The sequence below is a fragment of the Ursus americanus genome, chromosome 17 (genome assembly GCF_024610735.1).
Source record: "Ursus americanus isolate L20-20 chromosome 17, mUrsAme1.1.p, whole genome shotgun sequence".
Classification (NCBI taxonomy): Eukaryota; Metazoa; Chordata; class Mammalia; order Carnivora; family Ursidae; genus Ursus; species Ursus americanus.
The window spans coordinates 17,585,279-17,613,170 of NC_142143.1; the positions used below are offsets into that span (position 1 = coordinate 17,585,279).

The window sequence follows — 27,892 nt, forward strand, 5'->3', positions numbered from 1 at the left end:
AAGACGCTGAGTATTTGGGATCTTTTTTATTTTTTATACACGACAAGATTTTACACCAAGAATAGTCAGTTAAATAGTACAAATTTACATTCATGAGGAATGTTAAAAAAAATTCAACTAAAAAACCCACTTCTTTCTGTGACCCGAAATCCCAACATTTTACAGTGCAGGGGAGAAGGGGCTGGGGGGAGCATCCAAAACAAGTCTCTCCGAAAAGAAATGACTTAAATTTCACATTCCCTCTCCACACAGGATCCAAATGGTGAGAGTATAATTTATAATTCATCTTTTTCAGCTGTAGATTTCTGTGAAAAGAGAAAAATCAGAAGATATTAAAAACCAGCAGAAAAAAATCTTAGCTCACAGAAGATTCACGTGTGGAAAAAACAACTGAAACAGGCCCAGCATAGTTCCACTATTTCAGAGGTAGGCTAGAACCTCACCTATTAATCGGCAAAATAATTTAGAACTCAACAGTAAGACCAATGGCCCCTGAACAGAAATAATCAAGAATTTAAAACTGGCCTACTGCTGCTATATGGTAAGGCAGAGGCAGGCGGCAAATACAGAAGCCTTATGGGCTTAAGAAACCATCTATTTAACAAGATCTCGAGAATGGATGGCTAGCACAGAGGAACAAAAGGAATGGGAAGATGAAAGTGTACACTTCATTTAGAGAAAAAAAGGACTTGCTCCAGCCTTTGAATTTGATATTACATGCCTATTTTTTTGGCGGATTTCCTGAAGTCTGACTTCTGGAAGCTATGCAGTCCACAAATGCCAGAACTAAAAATAAAAGTTTGCCTAATTTTCCAAGAATTAAAATGCAAGCCCTGTTCTCGACTTGCGATACCTTTACTGTTTCTTGTTCTTCTTCGTCTGTTCCTGCATCCATTTCGTCTTCTTCGTCTTGCTCTGTGTCTTCTGTGGTGTCCTCTGTTGTTTCTTCAGGTTCTTCTTCGGGTTCTTCTTCCACCTAAGACAATATTCATGAGCTCATTAAGGGATCCAATACCTTGGGTCTATTTTCACTTTGTTCATTTAAATGTATAACATTGTAATTAACTTCACTCCTGTTTTATCCAGAACTGCAGAGTAAATCTGCTAATTAGAGTTAACAGTCAAGCTAACAAAGGGAGACAGATTAAAAAAATAATAAAGGATATAAAAGGGGAATTTCTTATTAATTCTAGCAGTGTGTGACACTGGGGAATTCAAACATTCTGTAAATTATTTCAAACCTTTGCATCAGGGTCAATGTTTAAACTGAGGCGAAGCATTCTTTCTATTCGATCTCCATATGCTTTAGTGTCCGGTAACAGATATCCTGACCGCAGTGTTGCCGTTTCAAACAAGACCACAGCAAGATCTGAAACAGTTTTGTCATCTTCATCTTCCTGGGATGGAAGAGGGGACATCTGATTAATATTAAAAGGTACGAAGTATTCCAACTGAAAGCCAAAGGAGTAGGGCTGCAATATTACTCACCTTAACCCGTCGAAGCATGTCTTTGATTAGGGGATGTCTGGGATTAATTTCAAATGTTTTTTTCTGGCTGGCATAATAACTGGTAAGGGGTAAAAATGAACATGAAGAAACATCAAATTTCAGGGTCCATGCATTTCCCACATCCTACACATTTTTCAAATTACAGAGAACGCTTGGGGAAAAAAAAATCAAAACATTTATATCGCTACACCGTGCTTTGCCTTTTAAATAGGGATGGGCAAGGTGCGATGGAAGAGCGCAATGAAGGGAACTACTTACAAACGCATCTCAAGCGCCTAGAGCTTTGTTAGTGGATGAACGGATTTACGGTCGTCTTCATCCCCTCTGAATTTATTCTCATTTTCTTAACTGCAGCTCAGTCTCCCACAGAGTTCTGAAACATCTAGGCAGCCTCTGCGTGGTCAATTACTACCTTCTCCATGATGCCTTCACCAATAGGATTCCAGGACAAAATGTTTCTTTTATCGGAGCTCAGTTCTCAGTGCATTCTAAATCTACCTTTCGTAATGTCTGGTTTTCTGCTATCAGTTCTAACTGTTCTCCTTCCTATAGCTGAGGAGAGAGAGGAACTACATCTATCCCTATTGGTATACCTGTTATAGATGCAGAGTTTAGAAGATTACGACTTCATCTGTTATCCTGACTGGTCTGAATGTCAGAACGACAGCAGTGATGTCTACTTAGACCACCAAGTATAGACACAGTACATGCGTGTTCGTTGAATGGAAGGTAACTTCCTGTTAATAAATGACTGAAACAAATGGACATTTATATAATGGCTACTACTGGGATATAAGCAGAAACCTGTTTTCCACCTCAATTTTATAATCTATTAAATCTTGAGGGGGGCAAGACATGTAAGCAAGATGCCATTTTAACATTTTACAGTGGAAACATTTTATGTTGGGAGTCTCGCTAAATATGAAATACACTTTATATAAAAAAATACAGAGTTTTGGAATTGTGACAACTGAGACTACACTTGTGAGAAGAATCCTAAACTAGGCCTTGGGGAAATGTACGATGATCAGGGAGCAAATAAAAAAGACATTCCAGGGAGGAGAAGGGAGAATGAAAGCAGGGAAGAAGTCATTTTCAAGACCGTTGCTCTGACATTAAAGCATAAATTTGACCTATATATTCCCTGGAAGTAAAGGATACTGAAGACCCAGTGTACCTCCAGTACTTAGCCCTTTAGTTCATAAACTTGTTACCTCATGGGTCCTTTACCCCTTTATTTTGTGGGGCATACTATTTGCGAAAGGGGGGGATGACAGTTAAAAAGGACTGAACTCATTTGACAAACATCATTGTCGTTAACATCTTCTGAACTATTAGTATCTAAAAATGTCAAAGAAGCCCAGATACCAGGCCAAGCATATAACTGAGTGCAAAAATAAAAACAACGTATGTCACAGATTAAGAAAATTTCCATTTGTGTATAAAAATACTGTAAAATAAATCATGAGCCCAACACCTCTCCTTTATCAGTCTAATGTCCGAGCAATCCCTCTGTAAGCTTGTGTCATCTAATACACGGCAGTAGTGCTGGACACTAAACCCACATCAGTTCTTTCCACAGAAGCTGCCATCATCTGCTAAAGGAAGGCTTTGGACAAGAACCAACACCTTGCCAGGGCCCTTCCCAAGGATACTTACTTGGTAGAGATGTCTTTGCCTGTTTGGTAGGCTTGAGCTTTCATGATCCGCTCCATGTTGCCAGACCATCCATACTGGCTGGCCACGAGAGCACACGGGGACTCTGTCAGACGCTGAGACACCACAGCCTTTTCAATCTTAAGAAACCAAAAGGGAGATACACTTAAATACCAACCGTTAAGGTCATTCAGTAACTAAGGATTCATCACGTAAGATCATAAACAGAGGCAGGTCATAAAAATACCTCTTATTCAGATTCTTAGAAGACTCTTGTCATTTAATAATCTGAATTTTTCGGTCAAAAATAAACTCCTTTTAAGCACAGAAGACAAATTTCACCAGTAAAAATTTAAGTTATTACAAAAGCAGTATTAAACTACTATTAAACTACAGAAAAGTTTCAGTTACAAAGAAACAAAGAACATTACCCACATACAGAATAACCACTATTATCCTTTTAATTCTTTGTAGTTTATACAATTTTTTCTTTTAAAGTACGGGTGCCTGGGTGGCTCAGTGTTAAGTGTCCAACTCTTGACTTTGGCTCAGGTCACGATCTTGGTGGTGAGATCGAGCTCCCTCTGCTCCTCCCCCTGCTTGTGCGCTTCCTCTCCCTCTCAAAAAAGAGCAGGCTCCACGCCCAACAAGGGGCTCTAACTCATGACCAAGAGGATCAAGAGTCATACACTGCACCAACTGAGCCAGCCAGGTGCCCCTCTAGTTTAGAAACTTTAAGCTCATCCTCACCAAAATTTAACAATATTAAACACTGTTCTGTATAACTTTTAATGGTTACAATGTAACCAGATGTAAAGTTTAATTTGTTGACAAAAGTTTTTTTTTTTTTTTAAAAGATGCACATGCTAAAATTTCACAAGTTCTAATTTCCAGAAGAATACCTTGTCCTTGAGAGCTTTATCTTTCATCCAATTGAGCAGAGGCTCAAATTCTTTCTCAATTGCTTCACGATTCTCCTTCGTTTTCTCACTTTCATCAAATTTCACACCTTCTTTGGCAACATTCTGGAACCTTTTGCCATCAAACTCAGGAAGAGCTTGAATGCAGTATTCGTCCACAGGTTCTGTGAGATAAATCACTTCATAGCCCTTTTTCAGAAGTCGCTCCACAAATGGAGAAGATTCAGCCTACGAAATGAAGGGAAGTGATAAAGTTTCCAAGTCTAGCCTTGGTATACTTGCTCACTCTAGTAGCTACATTTTACAGGTGGAGAAATAAAAGGTGCAGAGAATAGGACTTTTCTGTCAGTGATGGACCAGGCCTCATAATGACTCCAGTTCACCATTACAATTTTTTCCCCCAAGAACTGGCTACATACCAGGATGCCTGACAGTTGGGAGTTCATCTCACCTCTTTTCTGCTGGACCCAGCCATGAAGTAGATTTTGTCTTGTTTCTCCTTCATTCTTTCCACATATTGGTCTAGACTGGTAATGTCACTTGCATGATGAGAAGACTGGAATCTAAGAAGTTTAGCAAGACGTGTTCGATTTGAGTGGTCTTCAATCACACCAAGCTTGATGTTGGTACCAAATTCTTTCCAAAAAGTATCATTGTACTTCTCATCAGCAATCTTCTTGATCATGTCCAGAGTTTTACGAACAAGCTTCTTTCTAATCACCTAATAAAATTAAAGAATTAACTTATTAGAGAATGTCATCTCAAACTTTTGAGAACCTACCATATTTAAGACAGCAGAGAAGTATTGGTGAAAGATACAAAAACAGGGCATTGTCATTGCCATTTATCAAGAGACAGGGAACGGTGAGCAATCCTATGTCAGACTTTGCAGAAACTAAGTTGTCAGTGGAAATAGTCACAAGATCACTTTAACATTTATAGTCTACCTTTGGACCAGAGAGTGGGTTTATATAGTTGTTTATTATAGAATTCTTTCAACTTTTCTATCGGTTTGAAACTTTCATAAGATATCACGGGAAAAACAATCAGATTCTGAGGATTTGATAATAATTCCAGAGTAAAATTAAGTTCTTCAGCTAAAGAGCCAAGGACTAGGGTCAGTATCTGGTGACCCCACTAGTGGAGCCTGTCCTCTGAAGCCCAAAGTGCAAAGCAGCCAGTCTCTTCCCAGAGACACTCACCTTAAGCAGTTTATGCTGCTGAAGAGTTTCCCGGGAAACGTTCAAGGGGAGGTCATCTGAGTCCACCTTCAGACGGCAAAAGAAAAGTTAGTGAGCAACAGAAACTGGAAAAAAACCAAACCAACAAACCATTTCCATCCCTCGTTTTTAATGACCCCTCCTCATTATCTTTAGATACTTACAACACCCTTGACAAAGTTAAGGTACTTGGGCATCATATCATGGAAGTCATCTGTGATGAATACTCGGCGCACATAGAGCTAAGCAGAGACAAAAAAAAAAAAAAAAGTCACTTTCTGGAAATTAAACTTTCCAATTCTAAACTCAGTTTTTACAATTTAAAAACTCACCTTAATGTAATCACTCTTCTTAGATCCATATTCGTCAAACAGACCACGTGGAGCAGATGTAGGTACGAATAAAATTGACTTGAAGGTAACTTCCCCTTCAGCAGTGAAATGGATATAAGCCATGGGGTCATCACTTTCCTGTGGAAAGATTGCGTTTAGTCGTACGAAAGGCACCGGAAAAAGGCCGTGCAAAGGCTAAGTGATTTATTATGTGGTACACATTCAGTTAAGCATTTATTTAACAAAAAAGTTCCCTTACCAACAAAAGGCAGAGGTGGGGAGGAGGAATGGAGGAAATAAGAGATGGTTAAGACTGCTATTCTAACTGGCTAGACATGGGATTTTGCTGATGATCCCTGATGATCGTCAGTAACATCACTGGATCTCCTAAACTCGGGGAAGAATGGATTGTCTAGGTTCTACACGTGTCAGAGAACAGGGCAGAAAATCATCTTGTCTAAACGACAATATACAGTGCTTCATGAGTATACTGTTCAACCACAAAAAGTTCTCAGGAACGGATTTCTTTCATTGGGATATGGACGATAGCAGTGGCTATAATGAGGTATGTAAATAAATCATAAAAACAAATTGCCTAGATCTGCATTATCCATTACTGTACCCACAAGTGGGTCCTAAGCACTTGCAATGTGGCTAATCCAAATTGAGATGTATGGGTAAGCATAAACACAGACAACCAGACTTTGAAGATACAGTACAAGAAAACAAACAGCAAAAAAAACACCAAAATGTGTCATTAATTTTTAAAATAACGACAACATGTTGAAATAAAAATATTTTGGGTATGTTGGGTTAAATGAAATATAAAATTTACGTAAAACATAAAACATTAAAATTAACTATACCTGTTTCAACTTTTAAGGATTTTACTTATTTGAGAGAGATAGGGAACGCACGCGTGAGTGAGCACAAGTGGGGGGCAGAGGGAGAGGGAGAAGCAGACTCCCTGCTGAGCAGGGAGCCCAACATGGGGCTTGATCTTGAGATCGTGACCTGAGCTGAAGACAGATGCTTAACTAACTGACTGAGTCACCCAGGCACCCTGTTTCAACTTTTAAGAATGTGCCTTCTAAAAAACTTAGCATCACATCTGTAGCTCCCGTTACATTTCTAATACAGCTGCCCTAGAGGAAAGTATATTACATTTGTATACACTAAGGCTGTTCATGGGAATAAAAGTGGAGGCGGAACCAAGGGGACAGTTTTAAGAGGTAAAACTTAAGGCATGGTTGATGTTAACAAAAGGTTAAGAAACAAACCAGAAGATGGAATAAAGATTAAAGAACAAACATGACCATAGAAAATCAAGTTTTATCTAGCCATGCTAAATATTTTATTTTGTACAAAATGCTGTATGGGGAAATATTTACTTGAAACAACCTTAATCAATGCTAGTTTTGGATTCTACAGTTAAAAGGGATCAGTAAAAGGAAATAGGTAAGGAAACAAAGATTTAATAATTATTCCTAAGCATATGACCTCACAATAAATGTTTGAGGTTGTACACAGGCTCCTTAAAGGTTATGTTAAAAGCCAAATGAGTCAACAAACCTAAAGCTGTATCAGACCTATAAATACAGAAGGTTGCCAGAGAGGAGGGTAGGGGATGGACAAAACAGGTGAAGGGGAGTAGGAGATACAGGCTTCCAGTTATGGAATCAGTAAGTCATAGGAATAAACGGTACAGCACAGGGAATCGTCAGTGATACCGTAAGAGCGTTGTCTGGTGACAGATGGTAGCTACACTTGTGGGGAGCACAGGAGAGTACAGAGACACTGAATCAGTGCTGTACATCTGAAACTAATGTAACATTGTATGTCAGCTATCAAATAAAAAAATTTTAAAAATTAAAGGCATTCATTCTTGAATGGAAAAAAAGCCAATAATCTTAAAAGCCATTCAATACAAGATATTATGTTTTATGGAAATCGTCCACCAACCTATGTAGATAGTTGTTAATCTTTTTTGTAACACAGACCCCTTGACAAGCTGGTGAAGCCTATAGGCTACTTCTCAGAGTAAATTCTTAAAATGCATACGTAATATATAACATACAAAATTAAAAAGGAAACCAATTGTGTTGAAATAGTTAACAAAACAATCTAAAAACATTCTTGATTTAGTAATGTTCATCATATTATTCTAAAATAATATTTACCTTTGAAAATGATTTGTAGAAAGCTTTGTATTCATCATCTTCTACTTCTTTTGATGGTCTCTGCCATATTGGTTTGATGTCATTCATTAGTTCCCAATCCCAGACAGTTTTTTCAACCTGAAGTTACGGTATATGATTAGTCAGCCACAGCATTCACCAACAGTAACACTAGTGGGAACCATAACTTTAAGACAGTTCAAATTAATGTGGGGAACCACCAAGACACTTCTAATCTACTAAGGCTCCTGCCAATGGGATCAAAAATCTAAAAGTATTTCTCTCAACATTTAAGGCTGATCTGTAATGCAAAAAGAAGGCAACCGGTTACCATTATAACTGACAGAATGCCAATTAAAGGTTTTTTTCCATTATTAACTAGCTAAAATGTTACTTCTTGAAAATATTTGTTTTGAGGTTAGAAGGACAGAACATTAATTATTCCTACTTCATGACCTACAGCAATCTAATGTCTTACAATGAATATTCCTCAAACCTACCACCATTACTTCCATCTACTCTGCTACCTGAACAGGCCAGAGAGCTAATATTATGGTTCACATCTAGATGACAAAAGATGTAGAAAGATTTTTAAGATCTTAAAATTTAGGACATGATAAGCCACCAGTCCTGGGCAATATATAGAACTCAGAGAACTGCACAAAAATGACCTGTGTTTGCTACTTAAAACTTCTCACAGGCAGAAAACATACATACTAGCAAATAAACTTAGTTAGGCCTATGGCCTTAAGATCTGGAGAAAAAAAGACCTCGAAGAATGGAAACTTAACTCTGACCAGTCTGTGCACACTGGGGGTTCTGTGTTTTCTTGAATATGCCCTAAACAATATTTTAGTGTGGAGATGAACCAGACTTACTTTCTTGGTTTTTGGTTTCTTTTCCTCTTCTTCTTCTTCCACTGCAGCTTCATCATCAGAATCTTCTTTTTCTTCTTTTGCTGCTTCTTCTTCCTCCATGGGCTCCTCAACAGTTTCAGTCTGTTGAAGTAGAATTACAATTAAATTCTTTTATTTAGTAATTGATTTCATTTAGAGAATATGAAACGCAATTACAGCTCAAAAAATAGGTCCTTCAATAAGAAAACCCTGAGTATCCTACACTGAAAGAACCACTGAACCTGTTTTTTTAAGTGTTGAATATTTAAATATGTGCCCACATAACATATACAAAGTTTATCAACATAGATTTACCTTGCTGCTCCACACATAAATAGGGAAGTTTATAAACTGTGAATATTTCTTGACGAGATTTTTAATTGTGTCCAATTCGAGGTAATCAGATGCTTCTTCTTTCAAAACAAGTCTGAAAGGAAAATAAGACATTTATAGAAAGACATGCTTGCTTTAAAAGATTTTATTATAAATTCACCTAAATACCTTCCAGACAAAGCTAACGGCCAGCAGTTCGGCATAATCCAGGATGGCCCATTTTTCATGTTAAAAACTCTTACCACCAGTGACAGGTTGTGAGCTAAATATACCAAACATGAGTACGGTAGAGGGAAGAATCTTCCTTGCGTCCCTCGAGTGGAAAATATCCTTAGTTCCAAGTAAACAGTGCAAATGTTCTAACCTTCTGAATTATGTTGGGTTTTTTGTTTAGTTTTTTTTGTGTGTGTGTGTTTAGTTTTTTTATTTGAAGAACTGAAATGTTGAGTTAGCTCAAGGTAAGAAGGCACTGAAACATTCTGGAGAAAAATGGAATGACATGCACTCTGAAAGTTACTCCAGAAATCAAATGATGATCATAGATGGCAAACCCAGGGGCACCTGGCTGGCTCAGCTGGAGGTGTGTGTGACTCTTGATCTCGAGGTTTTGAGTTCGAGTCCCATGTTGGGTGTAAAGATTACTTAAAAATAAAACCTAAAAAAAAGTCTCTTCTACAGAGACCAAACGCTTAATAAAAATATGTTCCTTAAAAAAGCTATAAAATTAATCTTATTGTTCATATCTCCACTGTCCAAAACAGTAGTTGTCAGTCACATTTTATTTATTTATTTGAGAGAGAGAGAGAGAAGGAGCAGTGGTGGGCGGGGAGAGAGAGAGAGAGAAGCAGTGGGAAGCCCGATGCAGGGCTGATCCCAGGACCTGGAGATCATGACCTGAGCCAAAAGCAGATGCTCAACTGACTGAGCCACCCAGGCGCCCCACATTTTACTTATGTAAATAAAATTTAAAGTTAGTTTGTTAGTTGCACTGCCATATTCTAGGTATTCAATAGACAAATGTGCCTAGTAGCTGCCCCCCTGGACAGTGCAGAGGAAGAATATTTCCAGAGTTCTACTGGACAACAGTGGCTTAGCTAATTCTAATATTGAAAATTGCAGCATTGTTTCTTCTTCTTCCTTATTGTCCTTCTGCAAACCCCGCCTCTACTCATGAAAAACAACACATCATAACATACCCTCAAACACAGTGGGGAGCCCATGTCTTGAGGTTTGTGCTCCCAGTAAATAAGTGGAGCCAATGCTGTATCGTGGGTCCCTTCCTGCTCGAAAAGCTTACAGTCTAGTAGCATTACCAAGAGGTAGACAGTACATGACGACACAGCCTAATGAAGTGGACAAGTCTCTGGTTTCAGAGCACGTATCTTGGTGATGTGGGGTTGGAGGAAAGTTCAGTTGTGGATCCAAGTTCAAGCTGGTTACATCTTAAGAGGTATTTAAAAGCCACTGGATATATGAGTGCAGAGCCCAGTAGGGAGATCTAGGCCAAGGACTGGCAAACCATGGCTGGCACCTGTAAGAAGTTTTATTGGGACACAACCTCATCGTGTATTGTCTGTCTATGGTCACTTTCAAGCGAGAACATCAGAGTTGTGACATATGACAGATCCCACTGTCCAAACGCTTGAAATATTTACTAGCTGGCCACTTAGGAAAAAGGCAGCTGACTCCTGATCCAGACTAAGAATAGAGATTTGAGAACTCTGAGCAAGAACTGGAAGCTGAATCCATCACGGTAGGAAGACTGCACAAGGAACACAAAAATAATGAGAAAAGGCTGAAAGTTACCTTTGAAAGAGAGATACTGTCAAAATTTAAACAACAGGCAAAGGAAACAAAAAGATATGCAGGGTCATGGAAACTAGGTATGAAGCGGATGGTGTTACGTAGATAGCAAATTATGTAGGAAACACAAGAGGAAAACTAAGGAAAAAAGGAAATCTATTGCTGGGAGCAATGTCAATTAAAAAACCCAGGATCCACTGGATTTAGCAACAAGAATTACTGGTGACTTATTTCAATGGAAAGGTGGTGGATAAAGTCATAAATGCCTGACTGTGGGGGGGGTGGTGCAGCACCACCTGTCTCTCCTCCTTCCCCACTGAGACTTGAACATGTTTACATTTTGATGGGAAAGAGGGAGTGGGAAAGACTGACTTTAAAAGATGGGGTTGGAATTAATTTATGCTTAGCCTCTGAGGAGGTAGGAGGAGGCAGGCAGCAGATCAGAAGTAGCGACCAGCTTTAGGGAAAAATGCAGAATACCTCTCTCACGGTAGGAAGGACAGAAGCCATTGTACTAGTTAGCATTTACTGGATGCTAATTTCATGATCCCATCGAATTCTCACAAGATCTCTCATAAGAGTATAGTAGGGCCTAATTTAGGGGTGGGAACAGGAGGAGAAGGTAGGAACTAAATTGTTTGATAGCTTGTTTTATTGGTCAAATATTAGATGAAATCATATATATAAGGTGGGACCTTGACCTCATCACTTTCTTGCCTTCTCTTTCCTCTTTCCTTTGGCCATTCCAACACACTGTGCCTAGAAGAGCTGAACCTAACTTACCACGATTTCAGAAAGTCCTTCTGATAAGGGAAGCGTCCTCTAGCTTCCTTTCAGGCAATTGCCACTCTGAAATTATTTCATGTTTTTCTTCTTTACCAGAATAAGCCACATGGAAGCAGCGACCGCATTGGTCTTACTCTCCACTGGAGTCCTAACCCTAGCAGGTGATAGGCACTTAAACGATTATCTGCTGAATAAATGCTGGGGTAGAAGGACTTAAAGAAAAATGGCAATTTTGCTCAGAGAGAGCACTTGTGAGGTTTCACACTCACTTATCAGCTGTTCATGCTACCTGCACAAAGCTGTCCTGATTACCCTTATTCATTCACTCCAATAACATCTGTCAGTCAAGTGTTAGGCTGCAGGAATGGAACAGTCGAGCAAATACATGTTTGCTTCCACGCAGCACCCATCTAGACAAGCTCACCTGTTTCTCAGCACCCTGAGACATCAGCCCTCTTGGGACGTTGTTTTCTATCTCACTATAGTTAAGAGAGGAGACTTACCTATGTTCCTTTAACACCTAACAGAGAGGGCACTGGGGTAACTATTAGTGATGCTTCCTATTGAGAGCAGGAGATAGGACTGTCAATAACGAAGGCAGAGAAAGATAAATTGGGAAATGTTAGTAAAAGTACTAAAATGCACTCATCTAATTAGTCTTTGTTAAAGGAACATTTATGAAAATGAAGACAGAACTATTCACCTTCTGGGGTGAAGAACACTGGTCAAAATGATAAATATATGCTTTCTTATATTCTGAATACTTAAAAATTCTTATGTTCAGAAAACTTAAAACTGAACGAAGAAATAGAGTTGAGGCTGTAGGCACATTTTCACATGGCAAGGAGCAAGCCAAACGACCTCTGAAATGGGATTTCTTTGTTGTGGCCTGAAGCTGGTAGCTTCATACAGCTCAGGATTTACTTATCATTCCCTAAGTATTAAGCAAATGTTAGTATCTTGTTCTATTTGTTGGGGGAACAAAAAGGCAAAAAGCTGTCGTCTACTTCACAGTGCTATGACCACCACGAGCCCTTGGGCAGGCGATGTGCCTCGTCTATACAAGTAACATTCACCGGCTTAAACCAAATTCCAGTTTGAATTCAACAATTTCCAACCATCCTCAGAGGAGACATCTTCTTCTGAAGAACTTTTATTAACTTTCTTCAAGTTCTTTATTTGTCCTGTTCTCTCCAACTTGTCCCCAGCCAGCACCAGCTACTACCTTACTTGAGTATTTGCAATGGTCACCCTGAGAGTCTCCTCTCATCCAGTCCTGCCACCCTCCATATTCATCTTCAGAAAACCTTAAAAAAGCTAATAAAAAATTCTATCGTGATTTGCCACCAACCAAGACGAATTTCTTGAATCCTGTGAACGTGCTGTGCCTCCATGCCTTTGGAGCCACAATCCTCCACAGATCTGACACTTCTTTCCCAGCTCTTGCTTCCCTGGAAATCTTGCATCCACCCACTTCGTGAGGCCTCCAATTTGCTTTCTCCCCTAGAAGAGCCAACCCTTCTGACTTTTTGCCCTCTATGTATAGCGGCCATTATAACTCTGTGTGTCTGGCCCTTAGGAGGTCCTCAAAATATTTCCTCAAGTGATGAGAACAGGTCAATTTTATAGGCAAGGAATGAAAGCCCAGAATAAGTGGTTTGCTCAGAGTCAAGATCCTCGCTAGGACGGATACTTCTTATCAGGAATCAGTAATACTCACGTAATTGTTGTTCCCCGTCCTAGAGTGTTTCCTCTTGGGTCAGCAATTACAGAAAATTCATTGGAGTCAGATTCCCAGATGTGCTGGGTATCGTTGTTGTGTTTTGACGTGACAATAACCTTATCTGCTACAAGGAAGGCAGAATAGAAGCCGACACCAAACTGACCAATCAATTCAGAAGTTGACTGGCCATCTTCTTGCGCCTCGGTCATTTTGTTTAAAAACTCGCTTGTTCCAGATTTGGCTATGGTACCAAGGTTTTTAACCAACTCTTCCCGGGTCATTCCTACACCAGTGTCTGTGACATGTAACAGATTCTTCTCCTTGTCACACTGAAAGCAAGACAAGAACAGGATAGTTTTATTTGCTTAATACTCACAGTATGACAAGTAAATCCTGAGCTATATATTCAGAAACTACCAGCTCTGGGCCACCTCAATTCCAATACAGAAAACTAAACTGGGTTCATTTTCCACCATTTAGTATCTCATGGCCTTTTCAGAAAATGTGCACCTTACAGGCAAGCACCTTTCTTTATAGAGAAAAATCTTAAGTTCAGTGTATTTGAGAAAGTATCAATATAAAGAAGACAGACTGGTCCAAACATCAAAGCGCAGGGATAGACCTAAACAAAACAAATTATTTTTGAAGAAAAAAATTTAAGAAAAATAAAATTTTAGGTTGTGCCTATTCCTTTCATAGAAAATAAAAAGGTTCACAACTTGAATGACTTCTATATTTGGAATCTGTGGTGATCAATGTTCTCCAATAAATATTCTCAGCTCTCTGTCTTCCGGAAACATAGCAGGAATACGCTTCCTTCATTTTTGGTTATTAAGGCCATGTGACTGGTTCTGGCCAATAAGCTGCAAGTGGGAGTCAGGAATGTAGCTTTCAGACCAGAGGCTTTAAAGGATGGGAGACCCTCCAAGCTCTCCATGGCAACAAACTACACTCCACATGGTGGCTACTCAATCAGCCTGTGTCCTGGAGTGAGGATGATGCGAAGCAAAGGCCACAGTGGCCTGTGGTTGATAATTTAATCCTGGGGTTAGCAAACTTTTTCTGAAACAGGGCCAGAGAGTAAATATTTTAGGTGTGTGGGCCATATGGTCTCTGTCACAACTACTCAAACCCACCATGTAGGACAAAGGCAGTCATAGCTAACACATGAACAGGCATGGCTGTGTTTCAATAAAACTTTATTTATAAAAAAAGTAGGTTGGATTCAGCCCACAGGCTGTATTTTGCCAAACCCCAATTTAAGACCCTAGGCTTAGGGGTTATTTGTTACTGCAGCATAACCTGGCCTATCTTGACTGATAGAGATTCCCTATCTCTTAAGGATTCTTTTTGTTTTAGAAGAAAAAGAAAGCTCTTTTAAGCTTACCTTAATTTTGACAGTTAGTTCCTCATTTCCAGCAAGAGCATTTTCATCAGTCAGTGATATTAACCTTATCTTATCTAAAGCATCAGAAGCATTTGAAATCAGTTCTCTCAAGAAAATCTAAATGGAAGCCAGATTTAACATACACTTTAATTAGCCTCAAGATATATAAAACAGCAAATTTAATGTCAAACTCGTTTTAGTTCTCTTCTGTACTCTGAAAAAGCACTTGTTTAAAAAATAAAACTTATGGTACGGGAGTGACTTTACTCTCTTGGTAAAGGAAGGTACAGCTCTTTACACATAGGACTTTAGCAACTGCAAGGGATACCTGAACTGGTAAGAGTAGTAACACTCCAGTCTCATACTAGTGATCTTTATATCTTTATGTCTGTAACACAAAGGGCTTAGTTTCTGTGACTGTCCTCAACACTATTTGGCAGACTATAAACATATTTGGAACAGAAAGGACAAAAGGAAAATGTCTATCCACCACCCCCACAGGTATCTAGAAGCAATTTTTATACATACTGGGTATATAAACTGTGCTAATAACTACTTACGTGAAATTCCTACATAAATTTATTATGAAGGTAAACAAGTATGCTATTGCACAGAGAGAAAATAGTATTGCCCAAACCACATGTTGCTTACCTCTTTATTTTTATACAATGAATTAATGATAAGTTTCATCATTCTATTAACTTCAGCTTGGAAGGCAAATTTTTCTGATTTCTCTCTAAGTTCTCTTATTTGGGATGCATTTAATCCATCCAACTGAATAGCCTCTTCCTCTCTAAGAAAAAAAAAAAAGTTGATCAACTACTGCATTGCTTGCTTAGTTCCCTCCAAAAACACAGGATATGTGGTGAAAGCACAGTGGTCTCATGAGATTGTCTTAAGGGTTAAAAGGGTAAAATGGAAACCTATTATAAAATATTACTAATCCACTATTTCTATTATTTTGCCACAGTAAAACTTTACCACATTAGCACTGAGTTGTAACACTCAGTTCTTAAAACTGTCAGAGAAAAAAACCTGACTTTCCTCTACTAAAAATAAAAAGCAAGGTCATACTTATTTATATGTTCCCTCGAACGTGGTACTGCCTCTTTGCCTGGGAAGCTTTGGCCTCTAGTGGTCTACAAAATTGTCAATTTAAGTCCCAAGGGGCCAAATTTGAAAACATTGCTCAACTGAGGGAAATCTTTTTTTAAATTACGAAGTTTAGGGGCACTTGGTTGGTCAATCAGTAGAACATGTGACTCCGTGTGAGGGGTCAGGAGTTCAAGCCCCACACTGGGGGCAGAGATTACTTAAAACAAAATTTGCTAAGTTTACACACTTACTGAATATAAAACCAACCGGTCTTAGGAAAGTCACAGAGCTTATATTCTGCCATCTAGTTATCCAAATAGTTTTCAAAAGAAATTCAACCCATTCTGACCAGTCATTCCTAGGGGCAAGTCTGGAGATACTTAGGGATGAACATGATAGCCCTAACACTTTCTTTGACCATTTCTTGGATATTTAAATTTGGGGTGTTACATGTCATCTGGACCTTTGAAGAAAAGATAACACGCCACTATATTCTACTGTTCGTAAGGGCTAAGCTGTGTAGAGTCAAAGAACACAAACCTCTGTACTACTTCATCATCTGTCCTTGAACCTTCTCTACTTTTCCCCAGATCCTCTTCCACTGTACCATCCACATCAACTTCATCATCAGCTCGGACTGACCCTGAAAGATTTGACACCAGAAAACTCTTAAACCATCGTTGCTTCCAGTACTTCTTAGAAGATACAATCAAACGGGGCAAGAATAGGGGTTGCAAAATTCAGGTGGTAAATATGGGAGGTGGGATTGGAAGAATGGATCCATTAGTTTAAAGACCCAGTGTAAACCCAACTTGGTAGATTTCTTATTTAAGTTCAGATACTGAGTCCTCCAGTAGATTCTGAAACGCGGAGGCTGCCACCACGTTCGATCGAAGAGCGGCCCTCGGATGCTTTATAAATAAAGTTTAGCAGATTGATACCAGGTCCCTTCTACAGTCACACGTGTTGCGTGCAGGCCGAGGCAAGGCCTCCCAACTGACCATGCCGAAACTTAAGACCTTCAATATCGCAGGTCGGAATACAAATAGAATTTGTGCAACCACTGGCGAGAGGAACTGAAATCGGGCCCAACTGAGCGAGGGAAGAGAAGTAAAGAGATTTTGAGATGTTAAGAAGCTCGAGCAAAAGTGAAGCTAACACGCTGACACTGCCTTTCTTCTGACTCAGGGCCCCACACTCCGCAGTCCAGCACCTAAGAAAGGAAACCCGCGTTCTGACTCGCAGACTGGATGCGGGGGTCCCCAAGCTCAGAGGGCCAAAGGATCCTGCGTCTGGCGAAAGTCCTCCGGAACGGGCACCCGCAGGCTCCCGGGGGACCCGGAGCCCGAGAGGCGCCCCACCCCAAGTTGGTCGAGACCTCTAAGCGCGAATACTAGGAGATCTGCAAGGGATTTAAATGTTCTCGGTTCTCGTTTTTCTTTTCCACAGAAAGTATAGTGCGCGAACTCCCCTGAGCCTCTTTCGAGGAAAGGGGATGGATTCCCCTCGGCTCAACGGAGGCCCCGTAATCCCCCTCCCAGGCTCAACGCCCCCAGAACCTTCGAGAAGAGGCCGCGCTTGAGGAGTGGGGGCGTCCGGGGGCGCCCGGTTTTCTGGGATCACTCACCGAAGGTCAGCAGGACGCAGCAGAGGCCCAGCACCCACAGGGCCCTCATGGCGCGCGGCCGGTGAGAGTCTCAAGTCCCTTTTGATCGCAGGAGCCGCCTCCACCCCCCACCACGGGGCTCAGACACTCACACCACAAGCCGCGCGGTCCGCCCACTACCCCCCAAACAGGTCGGGCCGCTTTTCACCCCAGCCTCTCGAGGGCGGGGGACGGGAAACACGAACCCACCAATGGTGCCGCACCACGCACCCCCTCTACCCAATGGGGACTCGTGGGGGGGACCGCAGTGTACCAATCGGAGCTGTCCAGGTGCGGTGCCCGATGCCCGAAGCGTGGCTCCCTCCGATTGGTCAGCCGTAGCCTCTCTTCTCCAATCAAATGGCTCCGCGGGCCCCTCTCACACGGAACCGCCCCTTTGCCTGGGTAGCTTTGGCCTCTCGGGGAAACGGCCCAATGAACGTCAGCACAGAACACATCCCTCGTTTTGGAGAGGTAGCAGAAGAACCACTTCCGGATCCTTGAACGCGTTTATTCCGTGACCAGGAGAAACGGTAGTCATGGCAACGGTTCTTCGCTTTCCCCGTCTACGCGTGGGGTCACGTTGGGAATGATTCCCGCGCGCCTTTTCGCAGTCAGCTTTCTCTTTGGTAGTGCATCCCCGAGAAGAGAAACACGTGAGATGTTGAAAATCCCCGGAGTACTTTTTAGATGGAGGTGGTGAGAAACTACAGTTCCCGGCATGCAACGTAACAGGGGGTACACTGTATTGAATGCTGGGAATCGTAGTCTTTGGCTTGTGAACCAGCTGCGTAGTTTAGCCCTGCCGCATTTCCCAAAGTGTCTTTGCGTGAATTACGCGCTGCGTGTTTTAGAATTTACGTCTTCTTCTGATTGTAGTAAAGGTCTTTATTTATTCCAGGATTCTCCAGGGTACACAGCCTGTAGAAACAGGCCTGGAAAGCTCCGACACCTTGGCCGCGGCCGCCTTGTGTTCGGGGGGTCGGCCTCTATGAGTCTGGGCTCCGCCTCCGGCTGGTAAACAGGAATCTGGCTTCTCGTGCGTCATTTGGGGGGCTGCCGCAGCCCCCGCTGCCTCTCAGTGTTCAGTGGCCGGAACCTGCGGCCTCCCTGGTCTGGTTTGCAGGAGAGGATAGTGGGGCTTCTTTCCTTTTTTTCCCGTGAGGGAAATTGAGAGCAACTTTGATGCCCTCAACTCCTCAAGTTCAGAGGCGGTGACTCGCCGGCTGCCTTAGAATCCCTATTGTTAGGTGGAGAACGTGTTGGTAAAGTTCGCTCTAGCACAGAAAACGAAAAAAAACCCCCAAAACCTCGTTTACCCGGTGCAAGAGGAGACACCTGCAGATATTTGAAAGCAAAACCTTTGGGGCTGCGAACGGGAGGGTGCGCGGCTTTGTAACTTCATAGAAATACCTACTCAGCATTTAGAGACACAAAGGCCCAGGTGTCTTTCCGGCGAGGGAAGTCCCTCACCCTAAGCTTGCGCCTCTGGAAATATTTTCTGTGTCTATTTAACCTAGTCTTTACATACTTCTCTCCCCACCCCAACTCCGACTTTGTGTCCAACAACACTCCCTACCTTGTTGCTTCCTCCAGGAAAATGGAACTTTTAATTTGTTTTCAGATGTTCATTCGAATTCCTGAAAACAAGCTTTTCAGTGACAGGCTATCATAATCTTTTCGCAACTTCCCCTATTTAGGTTTGCCAATCTTAATTCTGTGGTTGGTGTTTACACATTGTGGTGGTGACTTATTTACATCTGCTCAAATTACCAACATTTGTTACTAGTAAGCAAAGGATACCTTACAAAGCTTTTTTTTTTTTTTAATGCTTTTGTGCTTGTACCTTTTTTTTTTTTTTTTTAAAGTGTGCTAGGGTGAGAATTACATTCAGAAATCTCAAATAATTGCATTTTTGTATATTTTAACTCCTATTTATTTTTTGCTTTTAGAAAAGATGAGTTCTTTCACTTTTCTGCGTTTCACAACTCCTTCACCTCTTTCTCTAGCTCTGAACAAGTAAGCAACCAGTTCTGAAATTGCAAATTCCATCTTAAGGAGTCAGCGGTGGCTAGTTCGTGTTGCACCTGGAGGGAACTGAGAATGAGACATGTCCTCCAAAATAGATACATTGCTTGTGAGTAGACGTTTCATCAGATGGTGGTGGGAATTTCTGAAGGCTTGGCTCTGCCCGTTTAAGACAGGATTCCTGTCTTTGCGCCCTGTGCAGGGAAAGGGCAGCTTATTAGACCCCAGCCTTGCTTTTTCTCACCTGGGGTGCCCACCTCTTCTGACCTTTTACCCATTATTTATTCTCACTTCCCATCTTGGTCTAGTTCCTCTGGAACTTAACACTCCAGGCTGTTACTAAACTCCCTACCTTTGGATCTGATTCCCTTGCTTCCTAATTCTAGTTTTTCCCTTTGACACTGTATGTCTATGGACACTACTGGAAACAACTACCTTCGTTGTTGTTGGTAAGTCTCTTCTTGGAAGAGAAAACCATACCGGCGAAGGGGTGGCATTATGGGCAATAGATAGCTCACCTGGTGGACAGGCGTAGTCCAGCAGTGAGGAGGCAGGGGGAGTGCAGACCAGGGAGAGTAAGGCAGGAAAGCAGTTGGAATTAGGGAGCTTCAGGAATGGGGGTGAGCACCAAGGTGGGTTTGTTGGTTGGTTGATTGGTTTATTCATTCATTCATTTATTTATCCAGCAAGTGTTGATTTGGTATGTGCCAGGTGTTATGCAAGGTGCTGGCTGCACAGGGGTGAGGATTATAGATATGGTCTCTGCGGAGCTTGAGCAGATATTAATGGCGGAGTTGCATAAGTGCTATATCTTATCTGAAGTGAAGCAAAGATGTAAGAGAATGAGTGCAGAAGACTGCGGAAGGGACTTTTTGGAGTGATGGAAGTGCTTTTGATTTTGATTTTGGTGGTGGTTAAATCACATGGCGGTAAAACTCTACACTTAAAGAAGAGTAGATTTTGTTATATGTAAATTATACCTTGATAAAAAAAAAAACTGAAAGCAACTATCATTTTGAACAGCAAAACACTAAAACCTGTTTCAGTAGGAATCAGGAACCAGACAGACATGCCTGTTTTTGTCAGTATGGTCCCACACTGTTTTGGAGGGTCTAAGATAAGAATAGGAAGTAATTGACATTAATTTTATTTTGGAATTCCTCCTTATTGGTGAAATAACTGTGTATCCTGGAAACCCGAAAGACTCTAGTTAGGGAGAAAACATTATAATGAGTATGAAAATCTGGTAAATTATTGACTATAAGATAAATATATAAACACCAACAGACTTGCTCTAAACTTGCCAAAAGCACACAGAAGTGGAAGTTTAAAAGACTTCATCTAGGTGGCTCAGTTGGTTAAGTGGCCGACATCTTGATTTCAGCTCAGGTCTTGATCTCAGGGTTATGAGTTTAAGCCTCACATTGAGCTCCACACTGGGCATGGAGCTTACTTAAAAAAAAAAAAAAAAAAAAAATCCAGCTTAGAAGAAAATGAGAGCACCTGTGAGGACACACGAGGGATGCAGGAAACCTTTGCAGATTGGGCATCCAGAAAATACAACAGAAAGCCTAGGGTGTTTACCAAGCCTCCTGCCTGCTGAGCCCTGGAATCCAATTTTTGTCTTTCTAGCGCTGGTACAATGAGGCGGCCGCTTATCAGTATTGCGCTTTCTTCCAAGAATATAGGCTCTGTGTGGCATAAGAATCAGCAAGTACTTTGAAGGGAAAAGCAACAGAGAATGTAGGGCTCACTTCTCAAAGCTTCCTTTCTTTCTGGAATCTTGTCTCCTCAAATCCTGATGCCTTTAAACAAGCTCTCAAGTATCTTACCTAGCTTCTCTAGCTGTTCTGGCGGAAAGGTTGTCTGCCTCACGTTGTCCGGCATAGTAGATTGTACCAGGGGATGTGTCTCCGCACAGCCGGCACCGAACTCCTTTGTCCTATTTGAAGGTTTCGGGAAAAAAAAAAAAAAAGATTTTAGCTAAGACATTAAACAGCCATAATTATTTTCTTATGTTAACTTTTGAGTGGTTTTTCATTATGTAATGTTTAATGTTTCCAACTGTAGAACTTGTATTATTTTGGCTATAGAACAATGAATGTGTTTCTAAATATTTAATGTAATGGTAGTTTACATTATATCTCATTTTTGACTAGTTTTAGCTGTGATTTTGGAATATTTGTGATCTTTTCCCTATACCCTGTCCCAACTCACACTAAATTATCTTGCTTGAGAATTGACTTTGGATTTATAAAATGTTTACCTGAATTTGCTAATAAAATCTCTGGGTGCTGTAACTTTCTTATGCAATTAGAAAGTTTAAACCTTTTTTTTTTTTTTTTTTAAAGATTTTATTTATTTGACAGAGCGAGAGAGCATGTGAGAGTGCACAAGCAGGGGGAGCAGCAGAGGGAGAGGGACATGCAGGCTCTCCACTGAGCAGGGAGCCCTAAGCGGGGCTCCATCCCAGGACCCTGGGATCATGACCTGAGCTAAAGGCAGTTGCTTAACTGACTGAGCCACCCAGGACACCTCCCCCCCCTGCCCTTTTTAAGTAGGCTCTCCACCCAACGTGGAGCCCAGTACAGGGCTTGGACTCATGATGGTGAGAATAAGACCTGAGCCAAGATCATAGTTGGACACATAACTGACTGAGCCACCCAGGTGCTCTTAAACCTGTTTTAAATTAAATTCATCTGTAGTCTTATAGTTTCTATTTTATTTTCTATTAATTAAAAACAAATATCTCCCTAGAGTCTGCCTTAGAAAAATAGGTCAATTAGAAAATAGTTGTACCAATTTGCAGTCCCACCATTGACATTTTAAGAAACTTAAAAGAATCTGGGGCTGTCAAGGGTAAAATTACCAAAGTTAGAACCTGCGGTCATTGTGGGTGGGGAGCAGGGGGTATGGCATTTGAATATAGAAATTTCTAAGCCTTAAAATATTGAGAGAAATTTCTTTAAAAGTTCAGAGGAATTTTTGACTAGTTAATAGATATTCTCATAACTTTTAGTTACAAAGTACAGTGATACATGGAGTAATGCTGTTGAGGCTGCTTTATCACAAAATACGAAGGCAAACATTTGCGGTAAAGGTAATACTAACGTTTACAACAATAGGAATAGCAAACATTGAGGGCTTAATGTGGACCTTGTAGGTCATAAATACATTAAGCAGCGATAATTTGCTTAAGAAATCTGTTGGGAAGGATATTTCTTTATGAGAAGTCCATTTTAGCAGTGTTAAAACAAATTTTTAGCACAATTAGGTGCTTATTATGCAAAGTCTCATTTAATCCTGTCACATGGGTGTGGTTGTCATTTCCAGATGTACAGGTGCAGGAACTAGTGTCAGAGTTATATGACTCCAACACCCGTGTTCAACCTCCGGGAGTATACTCACTCTGATGCCCCTTACTGCTATCAGATGGGCCAGGGGCAGATATTAAATAACTTTGATTCCCTGGCGCAGATGTTGGACTTTTCAATTCTGCTTCAGTCTTTTTGATTAGGCCAAGAGAAAGTTAGTTTGGTACAAGTTTGTCTTACATGTCTCTCTTATAAGTACATGTTAATCTATTCAGTAAAAGAAGTGTATCTAGAATTTTTTCACACGGTTTGCTTTTTAGTGCATTTATTTTTATGGCTACTATCTATTTGTGGCATATGATAAGGGTTTTGCACTTATGGTAATAATGAAGTTTCTAGTTAAAATTTTTTTTGTCTAAAATTGTTTTAAAAATTTAAAGTCATGCCTTTTCTATATTTTCCATCCACTCAAAAAGAACTCCTTCCATTTAGGTTCCTTCTGCTCTCCCCTCCCCTGCCTCAATCTCGTATTTCTGCAAAACCTGGGAACGCTCATTATTAGCAGTTGTAGAGCAAGGTGTGGAGATTATTATTTTTTATTTTATTTTATCTTTTTAAAAGGCTTTTTAAAAAAAGGTTTTTATTTATTTGAGAGAGAGCGTGCAGGAGCATGAGCGGGGGAGGGAGGGGCCGAGGAACAGGGAGCCTTTATGGCCCAGAATGGTGGTCAGTGAACATCATTTAAAGGGCCAGATAGAAAATATTTCAGGCTTTGTAGTCAAAGCCTGCTCATAGCCTCAACTGCTCAACTCTGCAGTTGTAGCACAAAATACATAATATATGGGGCGCCTGGGTGGCACAGCGGTTAAGCGTCTGCCTTCAGCTCGGGGCGTGATCCCGGCGTTATGGGATCGAGCCCCACATCAGGCTCCTCCGCTATGAGCCTGCTTCTTCCTCTCCCACTCCCCCTGCTTGTGTTCCCTCTCTCGCTGGCTGTCTCTATCTCTGTCAAATAAATAAATAAAATCTTTAAAAAAAATACATAATATATGAACGGGAATGCTGAAATCTCTATATTAAGGGTTTGTCTGTTTCTCCTTTCATTTCTGCCAGTTTTTGCTTTTTGTATTTTGGAGCTCTTGTTGTTAGGTGCATACACTCTGAGGATTGCTCTGCTTCTTGGTGGACTGACTGCTTTATCATTATGTAATGTCACTCTTTATTCCTAGTAGTACTCTTTGTTCTGAAGTCTTCTTTTTCTGATAAACTTCTCTAGCTCACTTCTCTCTCAGGATTCACACTCCTATCCTGTCTGATGTCTAAATCTGAAAAAAGCTATTTAATATATTTTGTCCAGTTTTCTAATTTTCTGAAGAGGATAGATAAATCTAGTCCCTATTACTCTATCATGGCTACAAACAGGTGTTAAAAATCTCTACCATTGCTTTAAAATTTTTTTTTGAATTCTAGAAAGGTTGCATGAGATTTTTTATGTATTCTTGTATTGTTTTTCTTTTTATCTGTTTGTATCTTTTGCTTATATGTCTACTAGGATGCCAGTATTTTTTTAGAATAAAGATAGATTTATTTGTGGCAAGTAGTTTTTACAGTTCATTGGTTGCCTTTTAAGTTTTTTCAAAATGTAACCATATCTGTCCATGTTTTGTGATTTCTTCTACAGCTTATAAGTTTTGGAAGTCCTCTCCAGGTTTGATAAATATTTAATTATATTTTCTTTTCATTTAAAAATTACATTAAATTTTTTCATTCAACAAATATTTACTTATCACCCCCTCTTAGCCAGTCATTATACTAAGTGTTGAGGACATGGTAGAGACCAAAATAGAAATGACCTCTGATTGCATGGGACTAGGAGAAGGTAGATATTTGCAAGGGCTGATAATCTAATTCTAGCCTCCTACATGGCGGGAGAGAAGTCTGTTAATAAAACATCCATGATACCTATTCTGTCATTTTTTTTTTTTTTTTAGATTTTTTTTTTCGGTGCAGTAGTGTGTGAGCACAGATTAAACTAATTTTTTTCAAATTACCACCTGTTTATTACAATATCATTTATTAGATTGGTATTTCCACCCATTGATTTAAGGAATTTCATTATCTCTATAATGTAGAGACACTATAATGGAGTCAGGCTAACCTGTGTTTAGATCCTGGCTCTCCACTCACGAGTCAAGTGATTTTGGACATGTAGCTTATCCTGTTTGAACTTTTGTTTCTTTGTCTGTAAAGTAGGGTGGCAATATGATCTATTATTAAACTATTGTGACACTTAAAAGCCAAAGGGTTAACACTTTTTAAAAAGGTACTGCATTATACTTGTCAGGTATTTGTGATGAAAAATTGCCCTATACACGGTAACATGATGTTTCTCCTTAGGCGGAGGCAAAAAATGTAACCAAAAAAGCAATGCTTGGTAAGGAAATGAGTTGCATTAAGAAAAAGCTCATAAAAGGGGTCATTTTCATTTAATTTTTTTTGCTTCTGAGCAAGGTGCAAGCATATCTACATCAGTATTGGAGGGTGTGTGTTTCATCATTAGCTCAGTGGAATTGAATTCCCGGCTCATGTAGGTGGATGGAATTTGTATGAGTCTGCTCAACTTAAGATAAAAAAAAAAAAATCACAGAATTCTTTGAAGGTCTTAGATCCCAACTTCCTTGTGTCTCTCAGATGCCAGGTGCATTACTGGTCTTGGACCTTGTGACACTTTGATATCTTCTTATTATCCTGACCTCAACTTCATACCTATTCATTCTTGCTTCTGGTCTTGGTCATGGGTCTTGGCTAATTCTGCTTCTAGATACATGAGGATCCTTCTCTGGGTTTGTCTTCCTTTTCACACTCTCAGGAAGTCCCCTTGCATGATTTCCAAATTTATAGGGGGCAGAAGTAGCAGTGGGTGGAAGGAATACTGGGAAGGTGGAACGGTGGGCTGGGAAAAGGGGAGAGCCTTGTGTCTAGTGCTTGCTCACCTCGTGGTTCTCAGCTGTTCAGCAAAAGCTTTGGGGGAGAAGAGGGGAAATGTGAACTTCCTTTAATCCTAAAATGAATTTTTTTTTTGTTTTTCAGTCTTAAACTAGATTTTCAACTCTGATCTGTCCGTTGGTTGGCACCTCTCACCTTCACATGTCAATAAGAAAGAAACCATTTTGGGGAATGTTTTCGAAGTGTTTGTAGCTAACATCATTAGGAGGAAGTCTTAGATGCAGTGGAGGTCGGCAGCTATGCCAGAATGAAAATGGTTATATTTTAAGCACGATGTCATCCCCTGAGCAAAGTGAAATAAGCCAGAAGGCAAATGTAGACAGGTATGCCCAGTTTGTTTTAAAGTTCCAGAAACCCATTCAGCCTTACATCTGCTCAACTCTGAATGATTTTCAAGAAGAGAGAGACTTTTTGGCAAACTACATCTTTCCTCAGCTTAATGAACTCTGCAGTTCCCGGGGCACATATTTCAAAGCTGTAGACCTGAGGTGGTCAGCGTTGATGGACCCGCCGCCCTTATCCTCCAACCTGTTTAGACAGCATTCTTGTCTCCACTCCCAGTATCTGAAGCTCTGTCTCGACTACGTGAACAGCTGCTTTCCCTTTTTCATCTGCATGCTGGGTCAGACATACGGGGACTTTCTCCCTGACCACGTGCCTTTAGTATTCTCCAAAGCAACTGACTTGTCAAGTTTATCCACAGTAGAGCAGAATCTCTATGTTGCTGCAAAAAATGGTTATCCTTGGGTCCTGGAGAATCCCAACTACAGTTTGACGGAGTTTGAGATCATCCAAGCAGCATTTCTGAATGAGTCTCAATTTCAGTATTTTTACTTTAGGACCGGAACCACGCTGCTGAAGACTTTAGGTGAAGAAAAGGAGAGGCTGTCTTCAGGCTCTCTGAATGACGAAGAAAAATTAAGGATCGGAAAGCTTAAGGCCAAGATTATTAGCAAAGGACTCCCTGTCCGATTTTATAAAGATCTCCCTGAGTTGGGTGAGCTGGTTTTCAAGGACTGGTCAATTGTGATAGAACAACTTTACCCAGCCACTTTAATGATAGAAAATATGGGTGAGTAACTATGGAGATAGCTAAGTCTATTTTTAACATAAAGTTAATATGTTTTGCATGTCTTCCTTGTAAGAGGCCTTTGAAAATTGCAAATGTTCCCTAAGCATTTAAAATTGTGACCATATATCTGTAACATGCATTTCTCCATTTGAAGATTTTTTAAACTGGAAATAAGAGCAAATAAAGGGTCATGGAAGATTATTTAGGAAGTCCAGGAGCTTGGAGAAGACCTAAAATATCTGGCAGTCCCCCCAAGGGACATTTGGCCTCGTCTGAAGTCATTTTGGTGTCAGAGTTGGGGGGGAATGCTCCTGGCACCTTAGTGGTTGGAGGTCGGGGATACGGCTAAACATCATTCATCCTTACTACTCAGTAATCTGTGGACCGGCAACCTTGGCATCACCTAGGAGCTTATTAGGAAAGCAGTCCAGGTCTACTGAATAAGAGTTTACATTTTAATAAGATGACCATGTGAGTTGCATACACGTTACGGTCCGAGAAGTACAGCTTGCCATTCTGCCTCTAAATGAAGTGATTACATTTATTTTTGAAAGTAGTGTCTTGAGGACACACAGAAAGAAAAGACAGAGCAATATTAGAGTCTGGCAGAGATTTTTCACCTAGACAGATTTGGGAGGGGTCCTTGATGCCCCTAAAGTGATATAAAATATGAAAAATAGTATGTTTACATGCATACATGTGTTGGGGGGGTAGAAAGATGGCCTGTGTCTTTGATCAGATCCTCAGAAGTTTCGATGACCCAAAAAAGGTTATGAATTACTATTGTAAGGGCCCAATTAATGTGAAATTGCAAAGTGACGGCAGGTGGTGCGTTCCCCAATACTTTCAGGGGCCAGGAAGGCAATAGTCCTTCTGATACGAAGCAGGTGGATCTGTGGTGAACTGAATGGGACAGAGCTGACTCACCTCAACTCATTCGAATGCAGTGTTGGTGGGGAGGGAGGCGGGTGGTGAAATCTCACCAGTGCT

General features: G+C 40.6%; 2 protein-coding genes across 5 annotated transcripts in view; one reads left to right on the forward strand and one right to left on the reverse strand.

Annotated features, from left to right (window-relative positions):
- Positions 1-11: 11 nt before the first annotated feature.
- HSP90B1 (heat shock protein 90 beta family member 1) lies at positions 12-17,636 on the reverse strand. Its single transcript, XM_045779431.2, has 18 exons — positions 17,465-17,636; positions 16,378-16,480; positions 15,394-15,535; positions 14,743-14,859; positions 13,353-13,684; positions 9,026-9,137; positions 8,693-8,812; positions 7,818-7,934; positions 5,638-5,775; positions 5,470-5,547; positions 5,288-5,353; positions 4,537-4,806; positions 4,068-4,313; positions 3,169-3,305; positions 1,489-1,567; positions 1,242-1,397; positions 854-976; positions 12-305 (listed from the first exon to the last, which is right to left on the reverse strand). Exons 1-18 carry the CDS (start codon positions 17,511-17,513, stop codon positions 276-278), a joined length of 2,415 nt encoding a protein of 804 aa, XP_045635387.1. The 5' UTR covers positions 17,514-17,636; the 3' UTR covers positions 12-275.
- A 137-nt stretch (positions 17,637-17,773) lies between these two features.
- LOC123780491 (putative tetratricopeptide repeat protein 41) overlaps positions 17,774-27,892 on the forward strand; it is a 39,291-nt gene continuing 29,172 nt past the window's right edge. For 2 of the 4 annotated variants that reach the window (XM_045779437.2, XM_045779435.2), the window contains exons 1-2: positions 19,356-19,619; positions 25,915-26,902. In XM_045779437.2, coding sequence (XP_045635393.2) covers positions 26,104-26,902 — 799 coding nt within the window. In that variant the 5' untranslated portion in view covers positions 19,356-19,619; positions 25,915-26,103. Of the gene's footprint in view, positions 18,500-19,355; positions 19,620-25,914; positions 26,903-27,892 lie in introns of those variants that run through there. The other 2 variants (XM_045779433.2, XM_045779434.2) reach the window with 2 other exon arrangements.